At 33.5% G+C, this 16852-nt stretch overlaps 2 protein-coding genes across 4 annotated transcripts; both read left to right on the top strand.

Moving 5' to 3' along the window:
* Positions 1-4029: 4029 nt before the first annotated feature.
* Positions 4030-9931, top strand: LOC103982423 (putative magnesium transporter MRS2-G). 2 transcript variants are annotated; one of them, XM_018825474.2, is made up of 4 exons: positions 4030-4416; positions 5728-5990; positions 6525-6812; positions 9246-9931. In XM_018825474.2, the coding sequence occupies exons 1-4, from the start codon at positions 4068-4070 to the stop codon at positions 9522-9524; spliced, it is 1179 nt and encodes a 392-aa protein (XP_018681019.2). In that variant the 5' UTR covers positions 4030-4067; the 3' UTR covers positions 9525-9931. The 2 variants fall into 2 exon arrangements, with proteins under 2 accessions (XP_018681019.2, XP_018681018.2); XM_018825473.2 differs by having other exon boundaries at positions 5728-6167.
* A 758-nt stretch (positions 9932-10689) lies between these two features.
* LOC135611199 (ras-related protein RABF1-like) lies at positions 10690-16850 on the top strand. Of its 2 annotated transcripts, none has more exons than XM_065106679.1 (8): positions 10690-10876; positions 11531-11607; positions 13393-13476; positions 14183-14277; positions 14497-14602; positions 16266-16355; positions 16452-16538; positions 16619-16850. In XM_065106679.1, the coding sequence occupies exons 1-8, from the start codon at positions 10852-10854 to the stop codon at positions 16691-16693; spliced, it is 639 nt and encodes a 212-aa protein (XP_064962751.1). In that variant the 5' UTR covers positions 10690-10851; the 3' UTR covers positions 16694-16850. The 2 variants fall into 2 exon arrangements, with proteins under 2 accessions (XP_064962751.1, XP_064962750.1); XM_065106678.1 differs by having other exon boundaries at positions 10707-10876; positions 16639-16850.
* Positions 16851-16852: the final 2 nt, after the last annotated feature.

Below are 16852 nucleotides of genomic sequence, written 5' to 3'. Positions count from 1 at the left end.
ATCCATATGTATGCTATTTTGGAGGGCGTGTTGTAGATGTATACTTGTCGAACGTATGACAATTATCCATATACGAAAATGTATGTATCCTCATGCAATCAATCAGGTCTTAGGCGAAGGAGGAAAAGAAATCCATCGAAAAAGAGTAAAAATCGAAGATGATGATAACACTTCAAAGCGAGCTCATATAGGTATAGATTGCAATCGACTCGTATAGGCTAGGATCATCATCGATCGGACCATTCATATAAGAGATAGAGGCAATATGGCAATGGGCGAGATGATAGGAGGGAGGTCAAGGGTGATATTATATTTAAAAAATAATCTACGAAAATAAAAAATAAATAAATAAAAAAATTTGATTCTTTTAGGGAATTTGTCCTTTGTTGATTTTATAAGTCGATCATGCAATTTATCCGAGAAAGATTTATGGGATAATTTAACCGGCGGAGGTGCATCCCTGAAATATTTAGGTTACGTATCGCAACCATAATCGTTATTTTGATGAAAGCGAATCCTCGACGGATTTCACGATCAACGAGTGAGAAGGGGTCGTCGAGCGTGAGGCAAAGTGAAGGGGAGGGAGATTGATCCTTCCCCTGATTGATTTGTAGCGAGAACGAAATCCCTGTGAAAGCATAAAAACTATAATATGCTTCATTAAAATATAAAAATAACTTTTATACCAAGATTGAAATCAAATACTTAGATCTTATTTAACGATGCGTACCTTTTGATGTCATCTGTTCAGAAATTTATGTTTAATCTGCAAGGCATTATTGTCAATCTGCAGTATATCTTTTCTCCTCTCTTCCTATCCTTTCACAAGGACCAACTAGATTGATGGTTTAGAGAGAGAGAGAGAGAGAGAGAGCTGCCTATCCTTTCACAAGGACCAACTAGATTAATGATTCTTAATGAGTTCATTAAAAATCTCGTTATGGTCGATACATTCTTTATAAGTAAAACTTTTAACCACAAGTTTGACCATTATATTGTTCGACATTGTCCTTTGAGTTACATTTATATAATAGACTCTTTTATAATTATTGGACAATTTGATAAATTTATCGGACACCATTCTGGTTATTGATTTTAACTCTTCTTTTATTGCATCATATTACTTTTCATAATCATTACTTTTCATAACCCATGATAAAAATAAAGGATCCATTCTGATTCCTATATCATAATATAATTCTTGTAGATATATAATATAATAACCATAAATGACATGATTCCTTCCCCTTCGAGATATTCTAAAAATTATTAATTATAATTATTTTATAAGACCATTAGTAATGATATCAATATATGTGGGAGTTTAGTAATATTATTTTGTTGTTCATTTTTATCAAATCATTTAATGATTTGAGTAACAAGAATCTCTCAAATAATAAAGGAGTATTAATTTGTATCTTATTTATATCAAAATTAAATTTTAAGATTTTCACTCTCGATTTGCTATTTTATAGGAATCTTACGTTACAAGATTTAATTGTCCACATACTATGATCATAGCAATAAGATATGTATCTCTTTAAATTTTTTTGAATATATTATAAAATATTCAGAATAATTATTAAATTTAGTTTTCTATGTAAGTTGAAGATCTTTATATTTACAGGACAATCTCAAATATGTAAATATCTTAAATTATGTTTTCTATCATTTCAGAATACAATCAAGATATACATAGTTGTCCTTGAGTTTCTTCTCACATTGATTTGGGCACAAAAGAATAATCTATCATGCTCCTAACTATATACATAAGGTACGATTATATTTTTCAGTAATCATATTTTGTTGTAACATATCTGGTAAATCATATACATTATTTTTCCAAGAATCTAGCAAAAGAATTAGAATTATAATTGGGTTCATCATAAATACCATAAAATTTATCACCCTTGTCATATATGATGATCTTGATTTTTCTATCGAATTGTCTATTGACTTTATTTATGTACACTTCAAAAGTGTAAACAATCATAGACTTTACATGAATTAGATATATATAATCATATCTCAACAGATTATTTATATGGTAATAAAATATTTCTTTTTAACGAGACGAAAGCATAGAGTAATAAACATAACTTTAAGGAGTTTATAAAACTACATTTCACTTCAATATTTAATTGTAGGATCATTATGATGAAGCATCAAATTAATCCATCAATAATATCTATAATATTTGATTTGAACCATATAAAGGTTATATTTATACTTTTTTTTATTTCTAATTAAATATTATACCACATAAGTAATATTTTATTGTGAAAAATATTTTTTTATAGATTTATATAGTAATTATAAACTTAAGTGACTTACGTTTCATCCTTATTTTAGTGTTACATACTCCTTGAGTAGTACTCAAAATATTATAAGTCTTGAGCTTATAACTTTATCATTTTATTTTGAGGATATAATCTAGAATTCATCAAATACTATAATAGTAAGACGTCAACTAAGGACTTATCAAAAAATTTATATTGATCCTTAGATATTCTTATGCGCTAGTTGTAAATTGTATTGAAGTCTAAGTATCATAAAATTGAGTCTTTCATACATTTCTTGATCAGTCACCTTAATTATTTATTTCACAGAACTTTCAATAATTAAGTTTGTATTATGTTCAATTAATGGTCTCACTTACTCAATACAACTTATATATGCTTAAGCCATTTATTTGAAAAAGTATAAGGATATTTACAAAAACACAATAATGGAAGTGCCACAGTAATAATATAACATTAATGCTTTGAGTTTCCAAAATACGATGAACTATTGATATCATCTATATTTCACTTTTGAGTGAAATATTGACATATCTAGTGTTCACTCAAGATCACTCATGGAGGATTGATACCATAATTGTGGAATAATATTGTTACCTTTGGGTATATGATCCTAAACTACAAGGATATCCAAAACAATATCATCCTATCCTTTCCTATCATATAATTATTTAAAATAGATTCTATTTTGAGATTATCTAAATCTCCTAATTATATGTGCTATCACGAATATTATTTTATTTAATATCATTTATGATTAATTTCATAATGTATTTTTATAGATTATTGGTTCAGATCACTTTGGTCGCTACAGGACTAATACAAAAAGATAAAATATTATCTAAAATTTTCCATGAATGACAAGAATTTTATTGTAAAATTCATATCCCATAAGCCTATAATCCCAAGCTACTTTGGTAGCTATCGGTTAGATAAAACTTAGGAAGATAAATTACAAATAATATTCACTAAATTTCTTTATCCTGATTTATGTTGCCATTGTGAATATTATTTTATTTAATATCATTTAGAACTAATTTCATAATGTATTTTATAAATTATCGGTCTAGGTCACTTTGGTGGTTGCAGGACCAATACAAAAATATAAAATATAATCTAAAATATCCTATAAATGATAAGACCTTTACTGTAATTCACATCTCATAAGTTTATCGCTACTTTAACAATTATCGGTCATATAAAACTTATGAAGATAAATTACAAATAATATTCATAAATTTATTTATCTTGATTCATGCTGAAATAGTTCAATAATAAAATAACAACCATAATAATTATTGAACATTAATGTTAAACAATTAAATAATAAAATAATAATCATAATTATTAAATATTAATATTAAATAATTTAATAATAGAATAATAATCATAATAATTAGTGAACATTAATCAGTAAAAGAAAACTGTTAATCATGATAACATTATTGAATATTATTTCAGATATATATATATATATATATATATATATATATATGTGAATAACTAAATGAATATGCAAGAACAATAATTAGATTTTATGTGTAATCAATAATTAATATGAGAAAATTATAAAGTAAACTATAATTTATATTTTTTAAATAAAAATTAAATCTAATCAAATAAAAAAAAATATAATCATAATTAAATTTAATCATAATTATAATAAATCATATATTTTTTAATTTTATAATTGAGAATATAAACCAAATTTAACATCCTGGTGATGTAACCCTGGTGATGTAGAAAATTCGCTGGTGGGGATATCCGATGGGGCGGCGGAGCGGGAAGAAGCCCTTCTCCTTCTTCTCCAAGAAGGGCCGATCGGCCAACCGGCTGGAGCTGCAGCCGCTCCCGTCCCCGATCCCTAATCATCTTGCCGCCAAGAACAGCAGCAACCCCGCTGCGGCTTCAGATAGCGCGACGGCGGCGGCGCAGTTGCATGGGGTTAAGGCGGCGAAAAAGAAGGCCGGCTCGCGTCTCTGGATGAGGTTCGATCGCGCCGGGCAGTCGGAGGTCCTGGAACTCGACAAGAGCGCCATCATCAAGCGGGCGGGGATTCCTCCCCGCGACCTTAGGATTCTTGGACCCGTCTTCTCCCATTCGTCGAACATCCTCGGTGAGCTACGTCTTCTTGTTTGCTTTGTACCTAAGTTGTTTTCAATAAAGACGTTAATCATGATTTCACCCTAATGTTTCATAGCTTTTTATCTTTATTTTGGCATCTGTGGGTCTCGTAGTTTATTATTCTCTGATCTTTGTTTGTTTCCTGACTTCTGGAACTATGTTAACATGATATTCATTCTGATGTTTGACAAGGTTGTCTCTCTGGTTTTTAACGGATAAACAGTTGAGTTTTTCTTGGAGGGTGGCCTTTTGTGGTTGCACGTTGATTTTGCTTAGGTAAAATTTTTGTTTGCAATCACATGTTAGAGATCTAAGGATCTCAACGTAAAGATGTTCTAGTAATAGAAAACTAAGCCTTGTAAGTGGTTCTGATTCAACTATGAACCTACAGCCTCCTGCTAATCTTCTTATTGTCTTCATGGTGGATAATAAGAAGTTTATGAGAACTACGTCAATATTAAGCTGTGGCAACTGCTCTTCATTTCGTAGCAATAAAGCTAAGAATTACAAAATCCTCTTCCCTAGCATGTTTGAATTAAAAAGGAAACTGTCTTATAGTTCATGTGTAGAAATTGGATAGAACTTGGAAACGAGCAATATATCCATAGAATTGCAAATCATGACCTTTTCCAACTAGAAAAGTACTAGCTGGGAATGCAAATTTTCTGTTACCAGTAATCTGCACAAACTATCATGAGCATAAGCGATACTGTATATGATGTGTGGGTGGAGATTCAAAGAGACAATCTTGCTCTGTGTCAACTTATATATAAAAAATTCAGAACCAGTTAAGTAAATATCAAGTTGCATGTTGCTACAAGATTAGAGGTCCACATCTCTGTGGTGCGCTAATAATTTGTACAAAATTATTCACGGCACAATCATCATTGACACTGTTAGTGTTACATTTCCTGTTAGGCCTTTAATGTGCAATTTTTCACTTGTGCCCTGAACCTAAGATCTATACGAAGAAAACACTGTTCTAAGTCACTAATAATATTATATAGAACAATCACATGCCTAATTATTGAAGTAGTTTGTTACTTTATAGCTTGTTAATAATGAAACAACCTTGCAATATTCTGTCACATGGCTCTTGTTCTGTAAAGTTCCTCATAAATATTTCTAAAAGGTCTGTATTTTCAGCATTTGTATTATGCATCGTAATCATGTTTTCTGTCCATGTCATACAGATTCTTCAGTAACCAACTTTTCTACACAGTAATATCTTTTGATTCTTGCTTTTATGACGTAGATAAAAATTGTTTGATTTTTAACTGATTTCATTCTGGCAATGGTTCAGCCAGGGAAAAGGCTATGGTTGTCAATCTAGAATTCATAAAGGCCATTGTTACTGCTGATGAAGTGCTAATACTGGATCCTCTGTGTCAAGAAGTTCTCCCTTTTGTAGATCAGTTAAGGCAACAACTCCCTTTGAAGAGTCCTTTCAGGGTCGATGATCCTAATCTTGATAAACAAAGCAAAGATAAACATGCAACTGGTGAAGAGTGGACAAAAATAAATGAGGCAGCTGAAAGTGAACGTGAACTACCATTTGAGTTTCAGGTGCTTGAGATTGCACTAGAAGTTGTTTGTTCATATTTGGACTGTAGCGTCTCTGATCTTGAGAAAAATGCATACCCTGTGCTTGATGAATTAGCCATGAATGTTAGCACCAAGAATCTTGAGCGTGTGCGGAGTCTGAAAAGCAATCTTACTCGTTTGCTTGCACATATTCAGAAGGTACCTTTCGACTTATATAATCATTCATTGACATTTTATATGTACTCTTTCATTATCCTACAAAAGTTTGGACAGGCTTTGCCTCAAAAAAGTAAAAACATATGCAAGGATCCTGAAGAATTTGCATTGTAAATTTTAGACGAGAAGGCATTTTTTTGGTACTTATTGACATTCCTAAAACATAATTTTTTCAATAAAAATGTATTTCTCTAATTCGTAGAATTTTTCAGTTTGCCATTCTGAAGAAGTTGGATATTACAAAACCTCAAATATTCATGTTTTCATGTTACCTTTAAGTATCATCTACATAGCACTACTCCACTATTTTACTATGAGTATGAGAATGATTATCTCCAGGTTAGGGATGAAATTGAACACCTTTTAGATGACAACGAGGATATGGCCCATCTATATTTAACAAGGAAGCAAATCCAGAATCAGCAGTTTGAAGCTTTGATAGCCTCTGGGGCTTCAAATAGCATTGTTGCTGCAGGACCAAACCTCGCAAGACTTGGCTCTAATTTAAATTGTAGCGCAAGCATTATTTCTAGTATCTATGCTGATGATAATGATGTGGAGGATTTGGAGATGTTACTTGAAGCTTATTTCATGCAGCTTGATGGAATGCGCAACAAAATTTTGTCGGTTAGTCCTTTCTGCATGCTGCATTTTGTGCTAACAGATTTCTGTTTTTTTATAAAAATCGTATGATTATGTCCATGTTCTAAAAGCAAAAGGTGGTATGAGAAATATTGCACTTGCATGTTTTGACAAACTAGAGATTTAGCTTTTAAGTCAGTGGTTGTAATAAAGCATATTGTATATATTTTTTGTATGTGTTACTTCATTTACATGTTCATTTATAGTTATTTGCTTATTTTGTTTAAATTATTTGCATGAGCTTGTGCTTGAACTTTTTTGACAGCAATTTCTAATTATTTGCATTTTGCAATCTGATATGACTATGCACTTGCTGGCATGTCTGCTTTAATGCACTCTAAGAGGGAAGATTGTGATGAAAAGCTTTACCTATGAATGAAGTATGGCTGCTTAGAGCCTAACCAACTATTTATTTCTCCTTGGCTGAAGATATGAATAGGACCACATCTCTTGAGTGTCAAAAAGAAGCTTGCTCGAATTGGATTCAGCTAACATAAAAATATTATATGATTGTTGTAGATGGGCCAAAGCAATTGTTATAAAGTTACTTTTCTGGGAGGTGTTTTGAATTGGTATTGAGCTGGTCTTAGATGATTTTTATGTCAGAAGTGTCTCGATGTAGTATCATTTTTATTATATGTGATTGGAGACACTCTAGTCTTTTGCATAATTAATTAAGGCTACCAATTCAGATACAATCAAACATGAGGATCTAATGGAATAATATTTTTCTTGCTGCCAATTATGTGAGAATTAAGACTCAGGATCTTATGGAGCAAGATCTTTCTTGGAAAATGCCTTAGTTCCTTTAAATTCTTTACAGTTTACCCAGGAATCCACTCTTCCAGAGTGGCAGACAACAGTAAAAAGAAATCCCATTAATCAGGATTCAACATATGCGTAGAACAGAAAGGAGTAATCGTGGTCTGCTTGCCCGATGGATTGTGCATTTATTCCTAAATTGAAAATTTCTTCGATGAGTAATTAATGTTAATTTTGAGCAAATCAAGTAGAGAAGAAACTTAATTGATGAACGTCCAGAGGATTCAAATTGCTTTGTGAGTTCAATTTTTGAGCTTTGTGGGCTTTAGGTGAAGTTTATCAGTAGCAGTAGAATATTTGGCATATAAATCATTCTTTTCTATGTGATTGCATAGTAGGTCCTGACAGTAGATAGCCATTGCATTTGCAAGTTAAAAGCTTATGCTGTTGCTTTTTTGACCTCATTGTTCCACCACCACATCTCTGTGTTTGCTGGCAGAGTTATTTGCTCTGTCATAACCATTTTCCAACTGCAGGTGAACTGCTTTGATTATGTGAAATAACAAAATTATTTCAAATAATTAAACATAATATATTAAATTTGTTAAACATATAAAACAATAATATAAAAAATGTAAGAAAATATTTAAGTTATTTTTATTTTTTAAATGTGTTTGTGAAAGTTTCAAAATTTTAAATTATTTAATTTGTCTTCTTCCATATTTTTGATATTTTATTTTTTAAATTTAAAATATTTTCTCAATTAATTTAGATTCTTCAAATTTGATACAACTGATCTGATTTATACCGAGTTTTCAGAATTGAAATTTGAAAATCCTGATACCAATTCTTGTTTTAATATGACTGCAACCTGTGTATAAAAAGGATGAGTTGCTTTTGTTGTGTATGACTGATTATCAATGCGCATGAACTCTTTTCTTGACTGTCTAATATAGCAAATTTGGTGCTATCTCGATGGATTATTTCTTTCTTTTGTTTCTTGGATATTCATTCCACTCAGTAGATAAACCCATTTAGATGCTTGCAAGCAAGCATGAAAAGACACCTCTGGAATCTGGATCAACTTGTACCTTTCAGTGATGAAGAATACCTTGGTGGTGCTTTGATTTTTCTACTCCATTCTTGTCTTATTTTACTTTGTGAGAGGAGCTCATGTTGGTAGTTCTATAACAAATTGTATACTTTTATAACCGTTAAGTATTGATCATCTTTTATGTGTTTAAAATTTTAAATTGATATTTTGTAATTACTGGGAATGTTAAGTTTTAAAGTAGTTAAGATGATTGATCAATTGAATGGTTCAACTGTAACTTTCTGGCTTGTATTTTGAAAATATGATGGTAAAGATGCAAGTATTGGAAGTTGAAAGTGTATGAATGCTGAATAGTAGTTATTCAAAAAATTGTCAGATGTTGAAAGGTCTTTTGTTTGTATTATTATGTATATAATCTTTTGCTTTGTAAAATTCAACTTCATGTTTTGTACCATCAATTTGCAGTTCTTTAATTGCCACAACTAGAAAAGTAATGTCAGTTCCATTACATGTTTTATCTTGCATTGACAATGTCCATAATTTCTATGTCAAGCTTAATGTTACCATTTGTACCAACGATTTTTTTCCTCTGAGATCAATAGGTGAGGGAATATATTGATGATACAGAAGACTACGTCAACATCCAGCTTGATAACCAGCGAAATGAACTTATTCAACTCCAGTTGGTATTAACCATTGCATCATTCGGCATAGCTGTAGACACCCTTATCGTAGGTGCATTTGCAATGAATATCCCCTGCCAGTTATATGATATTAACCACATCTTTACTCCCTTTGTCGGAGGCACATCAGGAGGCTGTGTCCTGATCACCTTGTTCATGCTAGCATATGCCAGGTGGAAGAAATTACTTGGGTCTTAAATGGACCATGTTCCAGGCAATGTCAGAGCAAATAATTTCACAGCAACAGTTATGGATTGGTTATTTTGATAATCTGGTGTGCGAGATATGTAAGCAAACACATCTGGTGTCAGGATGATGTCGATTTAAGCAAGTTATGGTATGCAAGAGTACAAGTTTGATTCCACATTGCTGCTAATGTGCGAAAATCTCTTTTGCTATTGTGTTAATAATCAAACTGCAGAGTTTGGTGCACTTGGACATCGATCTAGTCATCAAGTGATGTTGCCTTTTTCTCTACCATATCGCCTTCCTTTCTTTCTGTTTTGCTGTTTCTAGCTGTTCTTCCTGGTCATGTATTGATTTGTGACTTGTGAGTACATTTTCTTCAGAATGGCCACTTAGATGGGTAAAGAAATTTTGACATAGAGGTTCAGACTTTACTGTGCTTTTCATGAACTTCATTTAGTATTAAATTGAAGTCTGTTGTTCATCTTTGCCTCAGAAAAAGAATTCAATTTTGCTGTTGTAGATAAGACTACTTTACAAGGACTTAAATGAAAGGAGATTTACTACACCCATATTGTTTTGGAGATTTGGTGATCCCACCAACCAATGAAGAAACGGATGGAGCTTACATGTATTTTGCAAAAATTCTTAATTAAATGCAGTTTTACACGCAGAAAAATCTGATTAGCAACTTTACATGATCAGCAAGAATGTCATTTTTATATAATATTTTTATTTAAAGAATAAAAAAATTGAGGATTAACTTTTTTGTTATATCATATATATTTTACGGTTTTACTATATGGAAAGGAACACCACCTTTGTCGACATAGGGTTCTTTGTTCTTTGTTTATGTAAGTAGAGAGAGAGAGAGGTTCTTCCTAGATGTTGCGAGTAGGTTTGAGTTCTACTTAATCTCCATAGAAAAGGCAAACAATTGTATGTAATAATTTGTGTTCCATATATATATATATATATATATTCTAAATGAGTTTAATTAAATATTAAAAATCATTTCATTACCAAGTTTTATTTTGCCTTAGATGCAGCTCCCCCGTTCAAGCGTGTTCCCTCGGAAGTTAGGATGATACCATTCCACCCCTAATTTAGATCCGCTCCGATCTCTTCCGTGCACCAATCTAAAAGCATCTCGGTTTAACAGGAGCCATCGCTGAAAGATTTGCAAAGAACTGGTTACGAATTGGAAGCACCTCTTTCCCACAGTAGTGTGCCGTCGAACTTACGGCACCATGTCGATCCCCTCCGTATCGTCCGCACGCCGTCGCCCCGCCGAGCCAACTCGGTAGTCTCGCTGGGATTTCTCTTCCCCCACCGTCGAATGGGTTGTTCTTCCTCTTTCCCAGGTCCCTAATCCCTTCTTACGCTCCCCGCTCTCCTCCTCTCTTCTTTAAGGTTTGATCGATCATTCTCTAGCTTTATCCTTTCTTGATCTTTCTATTCCTTCAAATCCTAGGTAGGGTTGTCTTTTGTCTACTGTTCTCTTGTATTGATCCATGTCGAATAGTAAGATAGATATGCAATTCTATAAACCGTAAACTGTCTGAATTCCTCTGTGGTTTTTCTTTTTGTTTGATCTTCGATGAATGATTAACCTTGCGTATGGAGGTGTGTGGGGTTCGATGTCAAGGAAGTTGTCAGTACGATTGAGATTTTTATCTAACTCCGGGAACTGTACGAGTTGTAGTCAATGCACTACTGGAAAGATCTGAGCTTTTGCCTTCAACGTGCTCGTATTGCTTGAGTTGTACGAGATGCTGCCTAGTGGGATGCTTCTAATTAGTTACTATGCCAGGACTTGCATGCGCTTTGTCATCATAGGATTCCTAGATGCTAATCATTTGCTCATCAACCCATTTGTTTCAGGAAGTTTACCGATACTAATATGCGAATAGCTCTTTGTGTTCTCATCATGTGAAGCATTTTCTTCAGAGTTAAATGATGCTGTAGCTTGGAAATTATACGAGTGATTAACATGTGCAACTTTTGGTAATAATCAGACAGAAATGCTGGAAGGTTGGCCAGTTTGAACAGTGAAAGCTCAACAGCTCCTGAATCAAAAAACTTGCGTGTTAAGGTATGCTACTTGTCTTTCCTATTGTAGCAAACTAGCAATATACTTTCGGCCATGTGACCCATTTGGATGCTACTTCACAACAGATGGGAATTGCCTGGTAGGATTAGGGGTTCAAAGTCAGTAATACTTTTCCACCACCTTCGGCCATGTGTCCCATTTGGATATCACTTCACAACAAATGGGAATTACCTGGTAGGATTAGGGGATCAAAGTCTTTTTCCCCCGCCATTTAGAATTTGGAGGGAAACTTTCATATGTATTTATACTTTGACCTCAATGTCTAGGAAGATTGTCTTGATTTACTTGTAGGTAAATTATTGGAGATTCGACCTTAATTTGATGTAATTGATAGAGATAAATCATTCATCTTTTATGAGATCATAACTTCTTTTGTCACTTTCTCTCACATTCCATGTACTTGAACTATAAAAATGTGACTCCAGGGGATAAAGTCAAAAAATCATCCTTGTGAAGAATAACAAACAGCAGAAGGATGGCCAAAATTAAGAATCCACGTGTTCATTGAAACCCTAGGAAGAATGTGTGAAATCATAGCATATTTCTGCATGTGACACTGAAATTTTTTTAGTGATGTATAATGGATTGAAATCCCAAAGTCATGGATGTGTGAGTGTGGATAAAAGATTATTTATCCTTTGTCTTGAATTCGTTTACTTTTTTAGTGTTGTATAATGGATTGAAATACCAAAATCATTGATGTGTGAGTGTGGATAAAAGATTATTTATCCTTCGTCTTGAATTTGTTTACTTTTGTAGTCCTTTTTTATATGGAATTTCATGATGAACCCAAACGGTATTGCATTTTTTGTTGAAACATATTCAGTTTGGAACCTTGGGATATCTACTGTTAAGGAAAACTTGTTGATTTTAGTAGGCAAAAAAGGAGAAAAACATCTAGATGATTTTGATATACTTACATATTTTATATGACATTATCAGTGATCAAATGATCAAAATAAACCAACCCTGGGCTTACATCTGTGACTATAGATAATGGAGCTGACTTAAGTTTTAGAACTCGAGTGTGCAGTGTATAAGCACCCATGCTGCAACTGAAGTTCCTTGGAAGATAAGTTTTGAGCTTTCACTTTTGCCAAAAACAAATGCATTTTTGATGTATTTTATCCTCATGTGACATCGATTTTTTTTGTCAATACCATTCATTTGAAACAAGATATACTTGCTGAAGAAGATTTGTTATAGTTTAGCATGTATTTTATGTAATTTGGCCTCAATTTGTTAGTTATAGGTGTTCTCCTTTAGTTAGAAATGCTTCCTGGTCTTCTTGTTTGGCTCCCTTATGTGCCCTGAATTAGTTTGAAGTTATTCTACTCGAGTCACAAGGGAGTAGGCTCTTCTATGGTACGGTACTTTCTATATGCTTACAGATGATGTGCTTCTTAGTATTTAGTGAAGTAATATAGCTTAGCCGCTGCCTATAATGCTTATATTAGCTAATATATGCACGAGTTTTCATGCATTCATGAGTCTGGCATCTTCTACTCTATGAATTTGCCTGTTTGTGTGTTTTTTTTTGTCGTTTGCATCTTTATAAAGACATCCGCAAAACAGGGCTGTTTTAAATTGTAAGAAGAGAACAAACAGGAAGTGTTGCTTACCTTCTATTTGAAAGAGTAATTTTTACCTAGAACAAAGTTAGACAAACTTTTGCTTTAGCATGTGTTGTTTGTCTTGTGAATTAGTTTGCTGCATAATTGCACAAGCTGACTGATTTTGACACTTGTGATATATCTGTCTTTGCAGTTGGTATTGTTGGGGGATTCTGGTGTTGGTAAAAGCTGCATAGTCATTCGATTTGTTCGTGGTCAATTTGACCCTACATCACAGGTAATGTTTTATCAAAATGGTGGTCTAACAATTGTCAGTATTTTGTTAATCATTGTGCCTATTTATCCTCCATGTTGCCACTGCCACATCATCGTCTCTGCCATGTTGTTGTCATCACATATCATCCTACCCACTGCATTGCCGCCATCTACTTGTCACTCTGTTGCCACCACCTCCTTGTTCTCCCGATACAAGTCATACCTTCTCTTCTTCCTCTGAGCTTCCTCCTCTTATACCTTTTCATCCTCTGCTTCCCATTCCTCCACTGCCTCCTCCATCTCCAGCTGAGACCACAGCAATCAACTCGGGGGACTACCCATCACGCCAATACCTAACCACTCCACCCAAGGACTGTATTGTACTTTATTTAAATTTACAACGTTTGGCCTGACCATATCCAAGGAAAATCTTTAATTGGTGAGTAAGTAAGAATAATTCGGGATAGAGATTGCATTGATGAGGAAGACTAAATAATACTCAGTTAGACAGAACTTTTGGATGAGAATATTGATCTTGACAAAGCAAAAATGCAAGAGATTACATGGCCGAGAAGTTAGGAACAAATGATTGTTGACATAATTATTGCACCAATAAAATATGCTATATTTTGCTGGTGCCCCTGTTTTCTTGTTTAAGTTTCTTTTTCTCCTATAGCATGTGGCACAGCAGTTTCTTATGATATATGTTTGTCATTTGGTTCTTCTAGGTAACAGTTGGTGCTTCCTTCTTATCTCAAACATTAGTCCTGCAAGACTCTACAACAGTGAAATTTGAAATATGGGATACAGCAGGACAAGAGAGGTGCATGTTTTAGTAGCATGGTCATTTGTTATTACCTGTGATCTCATGTTCTTTGTGGATTGAACATGATATAGTGTGTTTTTGGTAAAAGTGTGCAAGTATGGATGATGTTCCTACTTCTGTTTTTAATGTCTAATATACTCACCACATTTTGCTTATCTTTAACAATAATACTGTAAGTCAATATAAACTAATATTTACTGTTTATGTTCTTTTCAGGTATGCTTCACTGGCCCCTCTTTACTACCGAGGAGCAGCTGTTGCAGTTGTGGTATATGACATAACAAGTCCAGACACATTCAAAAAGGCACAGTATTGGGTTAAGGTATCACATCTTTTTAACTCTGATTAGTTTATTTATGGATTGGTGTTTTTTCCTTATTGTGTTTTATGGGGCCTGCTTATTAATTTCTAGTTAAAGTGGAAGGTATGTTTTAGGCATTAGATGTGGTGAGGTTTCATCTTGCTGCTCATGGAGGTTGATGAATTGAAACCAGGCAGTGGTTTCTTTCTTTTCTCAAATTTAATGTTGCATAAGCTTTTAGCTTATGAAGAAATAAAAACTGGTTGACTGCTTCCAGTTAAGAACACAACGCTGAATTGGCTTGGAACTTGCTATCTGGCAATTAATGACAGCTGAGAATGTCATCCTTACGAAGATATTTCTTTAGTTGTTAGTTAGTAGAGGAAAATTGTTCTTTTAGTCACACCACTTGACTCTTGGGAACACGAGAAAGTTCTTAATGAACCTATGAAAGGAAAACACACAAGAAAGCTCAAAGCTTTATCATAATTATTCTTGTTACCAAATTTGCTTTATTTTTTTTAACATCTTTATCAGGAATTAGTACAAGCATATATTATAAAATTCATTTAAGAGTCTATTGTCTCATCAAGTGTAGCTTTTTTCAAATAATAGAATGGTGTTCTTTGCTTTGTTTTATCAATTTTGGTTCTTTAAAATCCAGATGTTCCTTCTTATGCGATAAGATGATCCATGTTTTAACTTTGAAACCAAGCCTTCAACTTGTCATGAAACTAATATCATATGAGAGAATTGCAAATGTCGTTAATCTTTTGCATAGTTGAAAGCTAAGCCAATGTATGCCTTCCTCATTGAATTTTCACATCCTTCCTAGTGAAATCATATTAACACACAGGAATCAGGGGTACCTAGTTCTTTGTAGAGTACAACACAATCCATATACCATTAAATCAAAAGATATCCTAAAAAAATTGTGGTAAACTGTTTCCTCCCAACTTGTTGATTATGCTCAATTTGGACAATTTCTTTTCTTTGCTCACTAATAGGTCATTCATTACACTTAGAAGGGCTTACGTAGGAGATATACTCTCAGCGATCACATTGAGCTCCTCTCCTCTTGTAAGGTAGTCATCTTATTTAGTGAACCCAGCACTCTGTAATGGAACATCCAATTTAAATCTTATATTTTTTTCTTTTTAGAGTTTCATCTAGGCTGAATAATAATTTCCATTTATGTTTCTTAACAAAACACGAGCTCAAGTTCTTAGTAGTTATTCTGTCAGAATTTAATGTCTGCTGGAACTACATTCATAATTTGAGTAACATAAGCATCTACTAATCAATAATGCATTTGGCCTTTATATTCGTCAGCTACTTAATACTATCCATTTATATTGCTACTAATCTTGTTATTCTAGTTTTCTTGGGATGTTTGACTATCGGTATTGAGCTGTCAAATTGTTTTGCAATTATGTTTTATGTGTTACCTACATGTAGAGGTTGGATCTTGGCATGATGGTAAATTAAGTTGGCTCCATTCAGAGGTTCAAAGGCTTAATATATTCTCTCTAAATTAAATTGGGTTTGGTTGCTTAAAGCTGACCCTCACTAAATTCAGTTGCAGGAACCTCTTGCAGTTGATTGTCCTTGTTCATATCTTTCATCTTTGTCTGTTAAATATTATGTTATCAGATTGATCTGTTGGAATATATGCCTAATACAGGAACTTCAGAAACATGCAACCCCCGGTATCATAATGGCTTTGGTTGGTAATAAGGCTGATCTGCATGAAAATAGAGCTGTATCGTCCCAGGTAAGCAGTGGAACTACTGATTCATCTATGAATCTGGTTGGCTTTGGACAGTATCTATTTTGCTTTCAAGGAGATGACCCTTCCTTCATTTTGAAGGATGCACTGGAATATGCAGATAAGAACGGTATGTTCTTCATCGAGACATCGGCAAAGACAGCTGACAACATCAACGAACTCTTTGAGGTATACATTGATGTAGCGTCTGGTCAAAACCGGTGCCGCACAATAAAAGAAAAAAAATCAATCATTTGCTATGATCAAAGTTTTCTTGTTTTTATTTCAGGAAATCACAAAGAGGCTTCCTCGAACATCGTCTTAGCTGTCCGTCTGGAGATTGATTTTAGAAACCTCCATCTTGCGCATGGGATTGTAGTAGACCTGTTGTGACGCTGCCTATAGGTAATGTATTATCGTCTCGCTAGTTCTTATGTTATGACTTCAATACTTTTCACTAGTAATGGCATGCAAAGAGGGTATAATGTCCCACTATTTCCAGT

Source organism: Musa acuminata, chromosome BXJ2-4 (genome assembly GCF_036884655.1).
Source record: "Musa acuminata AAA Group cultivar baxijiao chromosome BXJ2-4, Cavendish_Baxijiao_AAA, whole genome shotgun sequence".
Lineage (NCBI taxonomy): Eukaryota > Viridiplantae > Streptophyta > Magnoliopsida > Zingiberales > Musaceae > Musa > Musa acuminata.
The sequence above is the reverse complement of the archived record's forward strand: the minus strand, read 5'-3'. Positions and strand labels throughout refer to the sequence as shown.

Bases quoted from the DNA above. Each gene is read 5' to 3' on its own strand.
- LOC103982423 (XM_018825473.2), top strand. From the start codon at position 4,068: ATGGGGCGGCGGAGCGGGAAGAAGCCCTTCTCCTTCTTCTCCAAGAAG. The intron at 4,417-5,727 runs GTGAGCTACGTC...GCAATGGTTCAG, and splicing joins CCATTCGTCGAACATCCTCG to CCAGGGAAAAGGCTATGGTT. The intron at 6,168-6,524 runs GTACCTTTCGAC...GATTATCTCCAG, and splicing joins TGCTTGCACATATTCAGAAG to GTTAGGGATGAAATTGAACA.
- LOC135611199 (XM_065106679.1), top strand. From the start codon at position 10,852: ATGGGTTGTTCTTCCTCTTTCCCAG. The intron at 10,877-11,530 runs GTCCCTAATCCC...GGTAATAATCAG, and splicing joins TTGTTCTTCCTCTTTCCCAG to ACAGAAATGCTGGAAGGTTG. The intron at 14,603-16,265 runs GTATCACATCTT...TGCCTAATACAG, and splicing joins AGGCACAGTATTGGGTTAAG to GAACTTCAGAAACATGCAAC.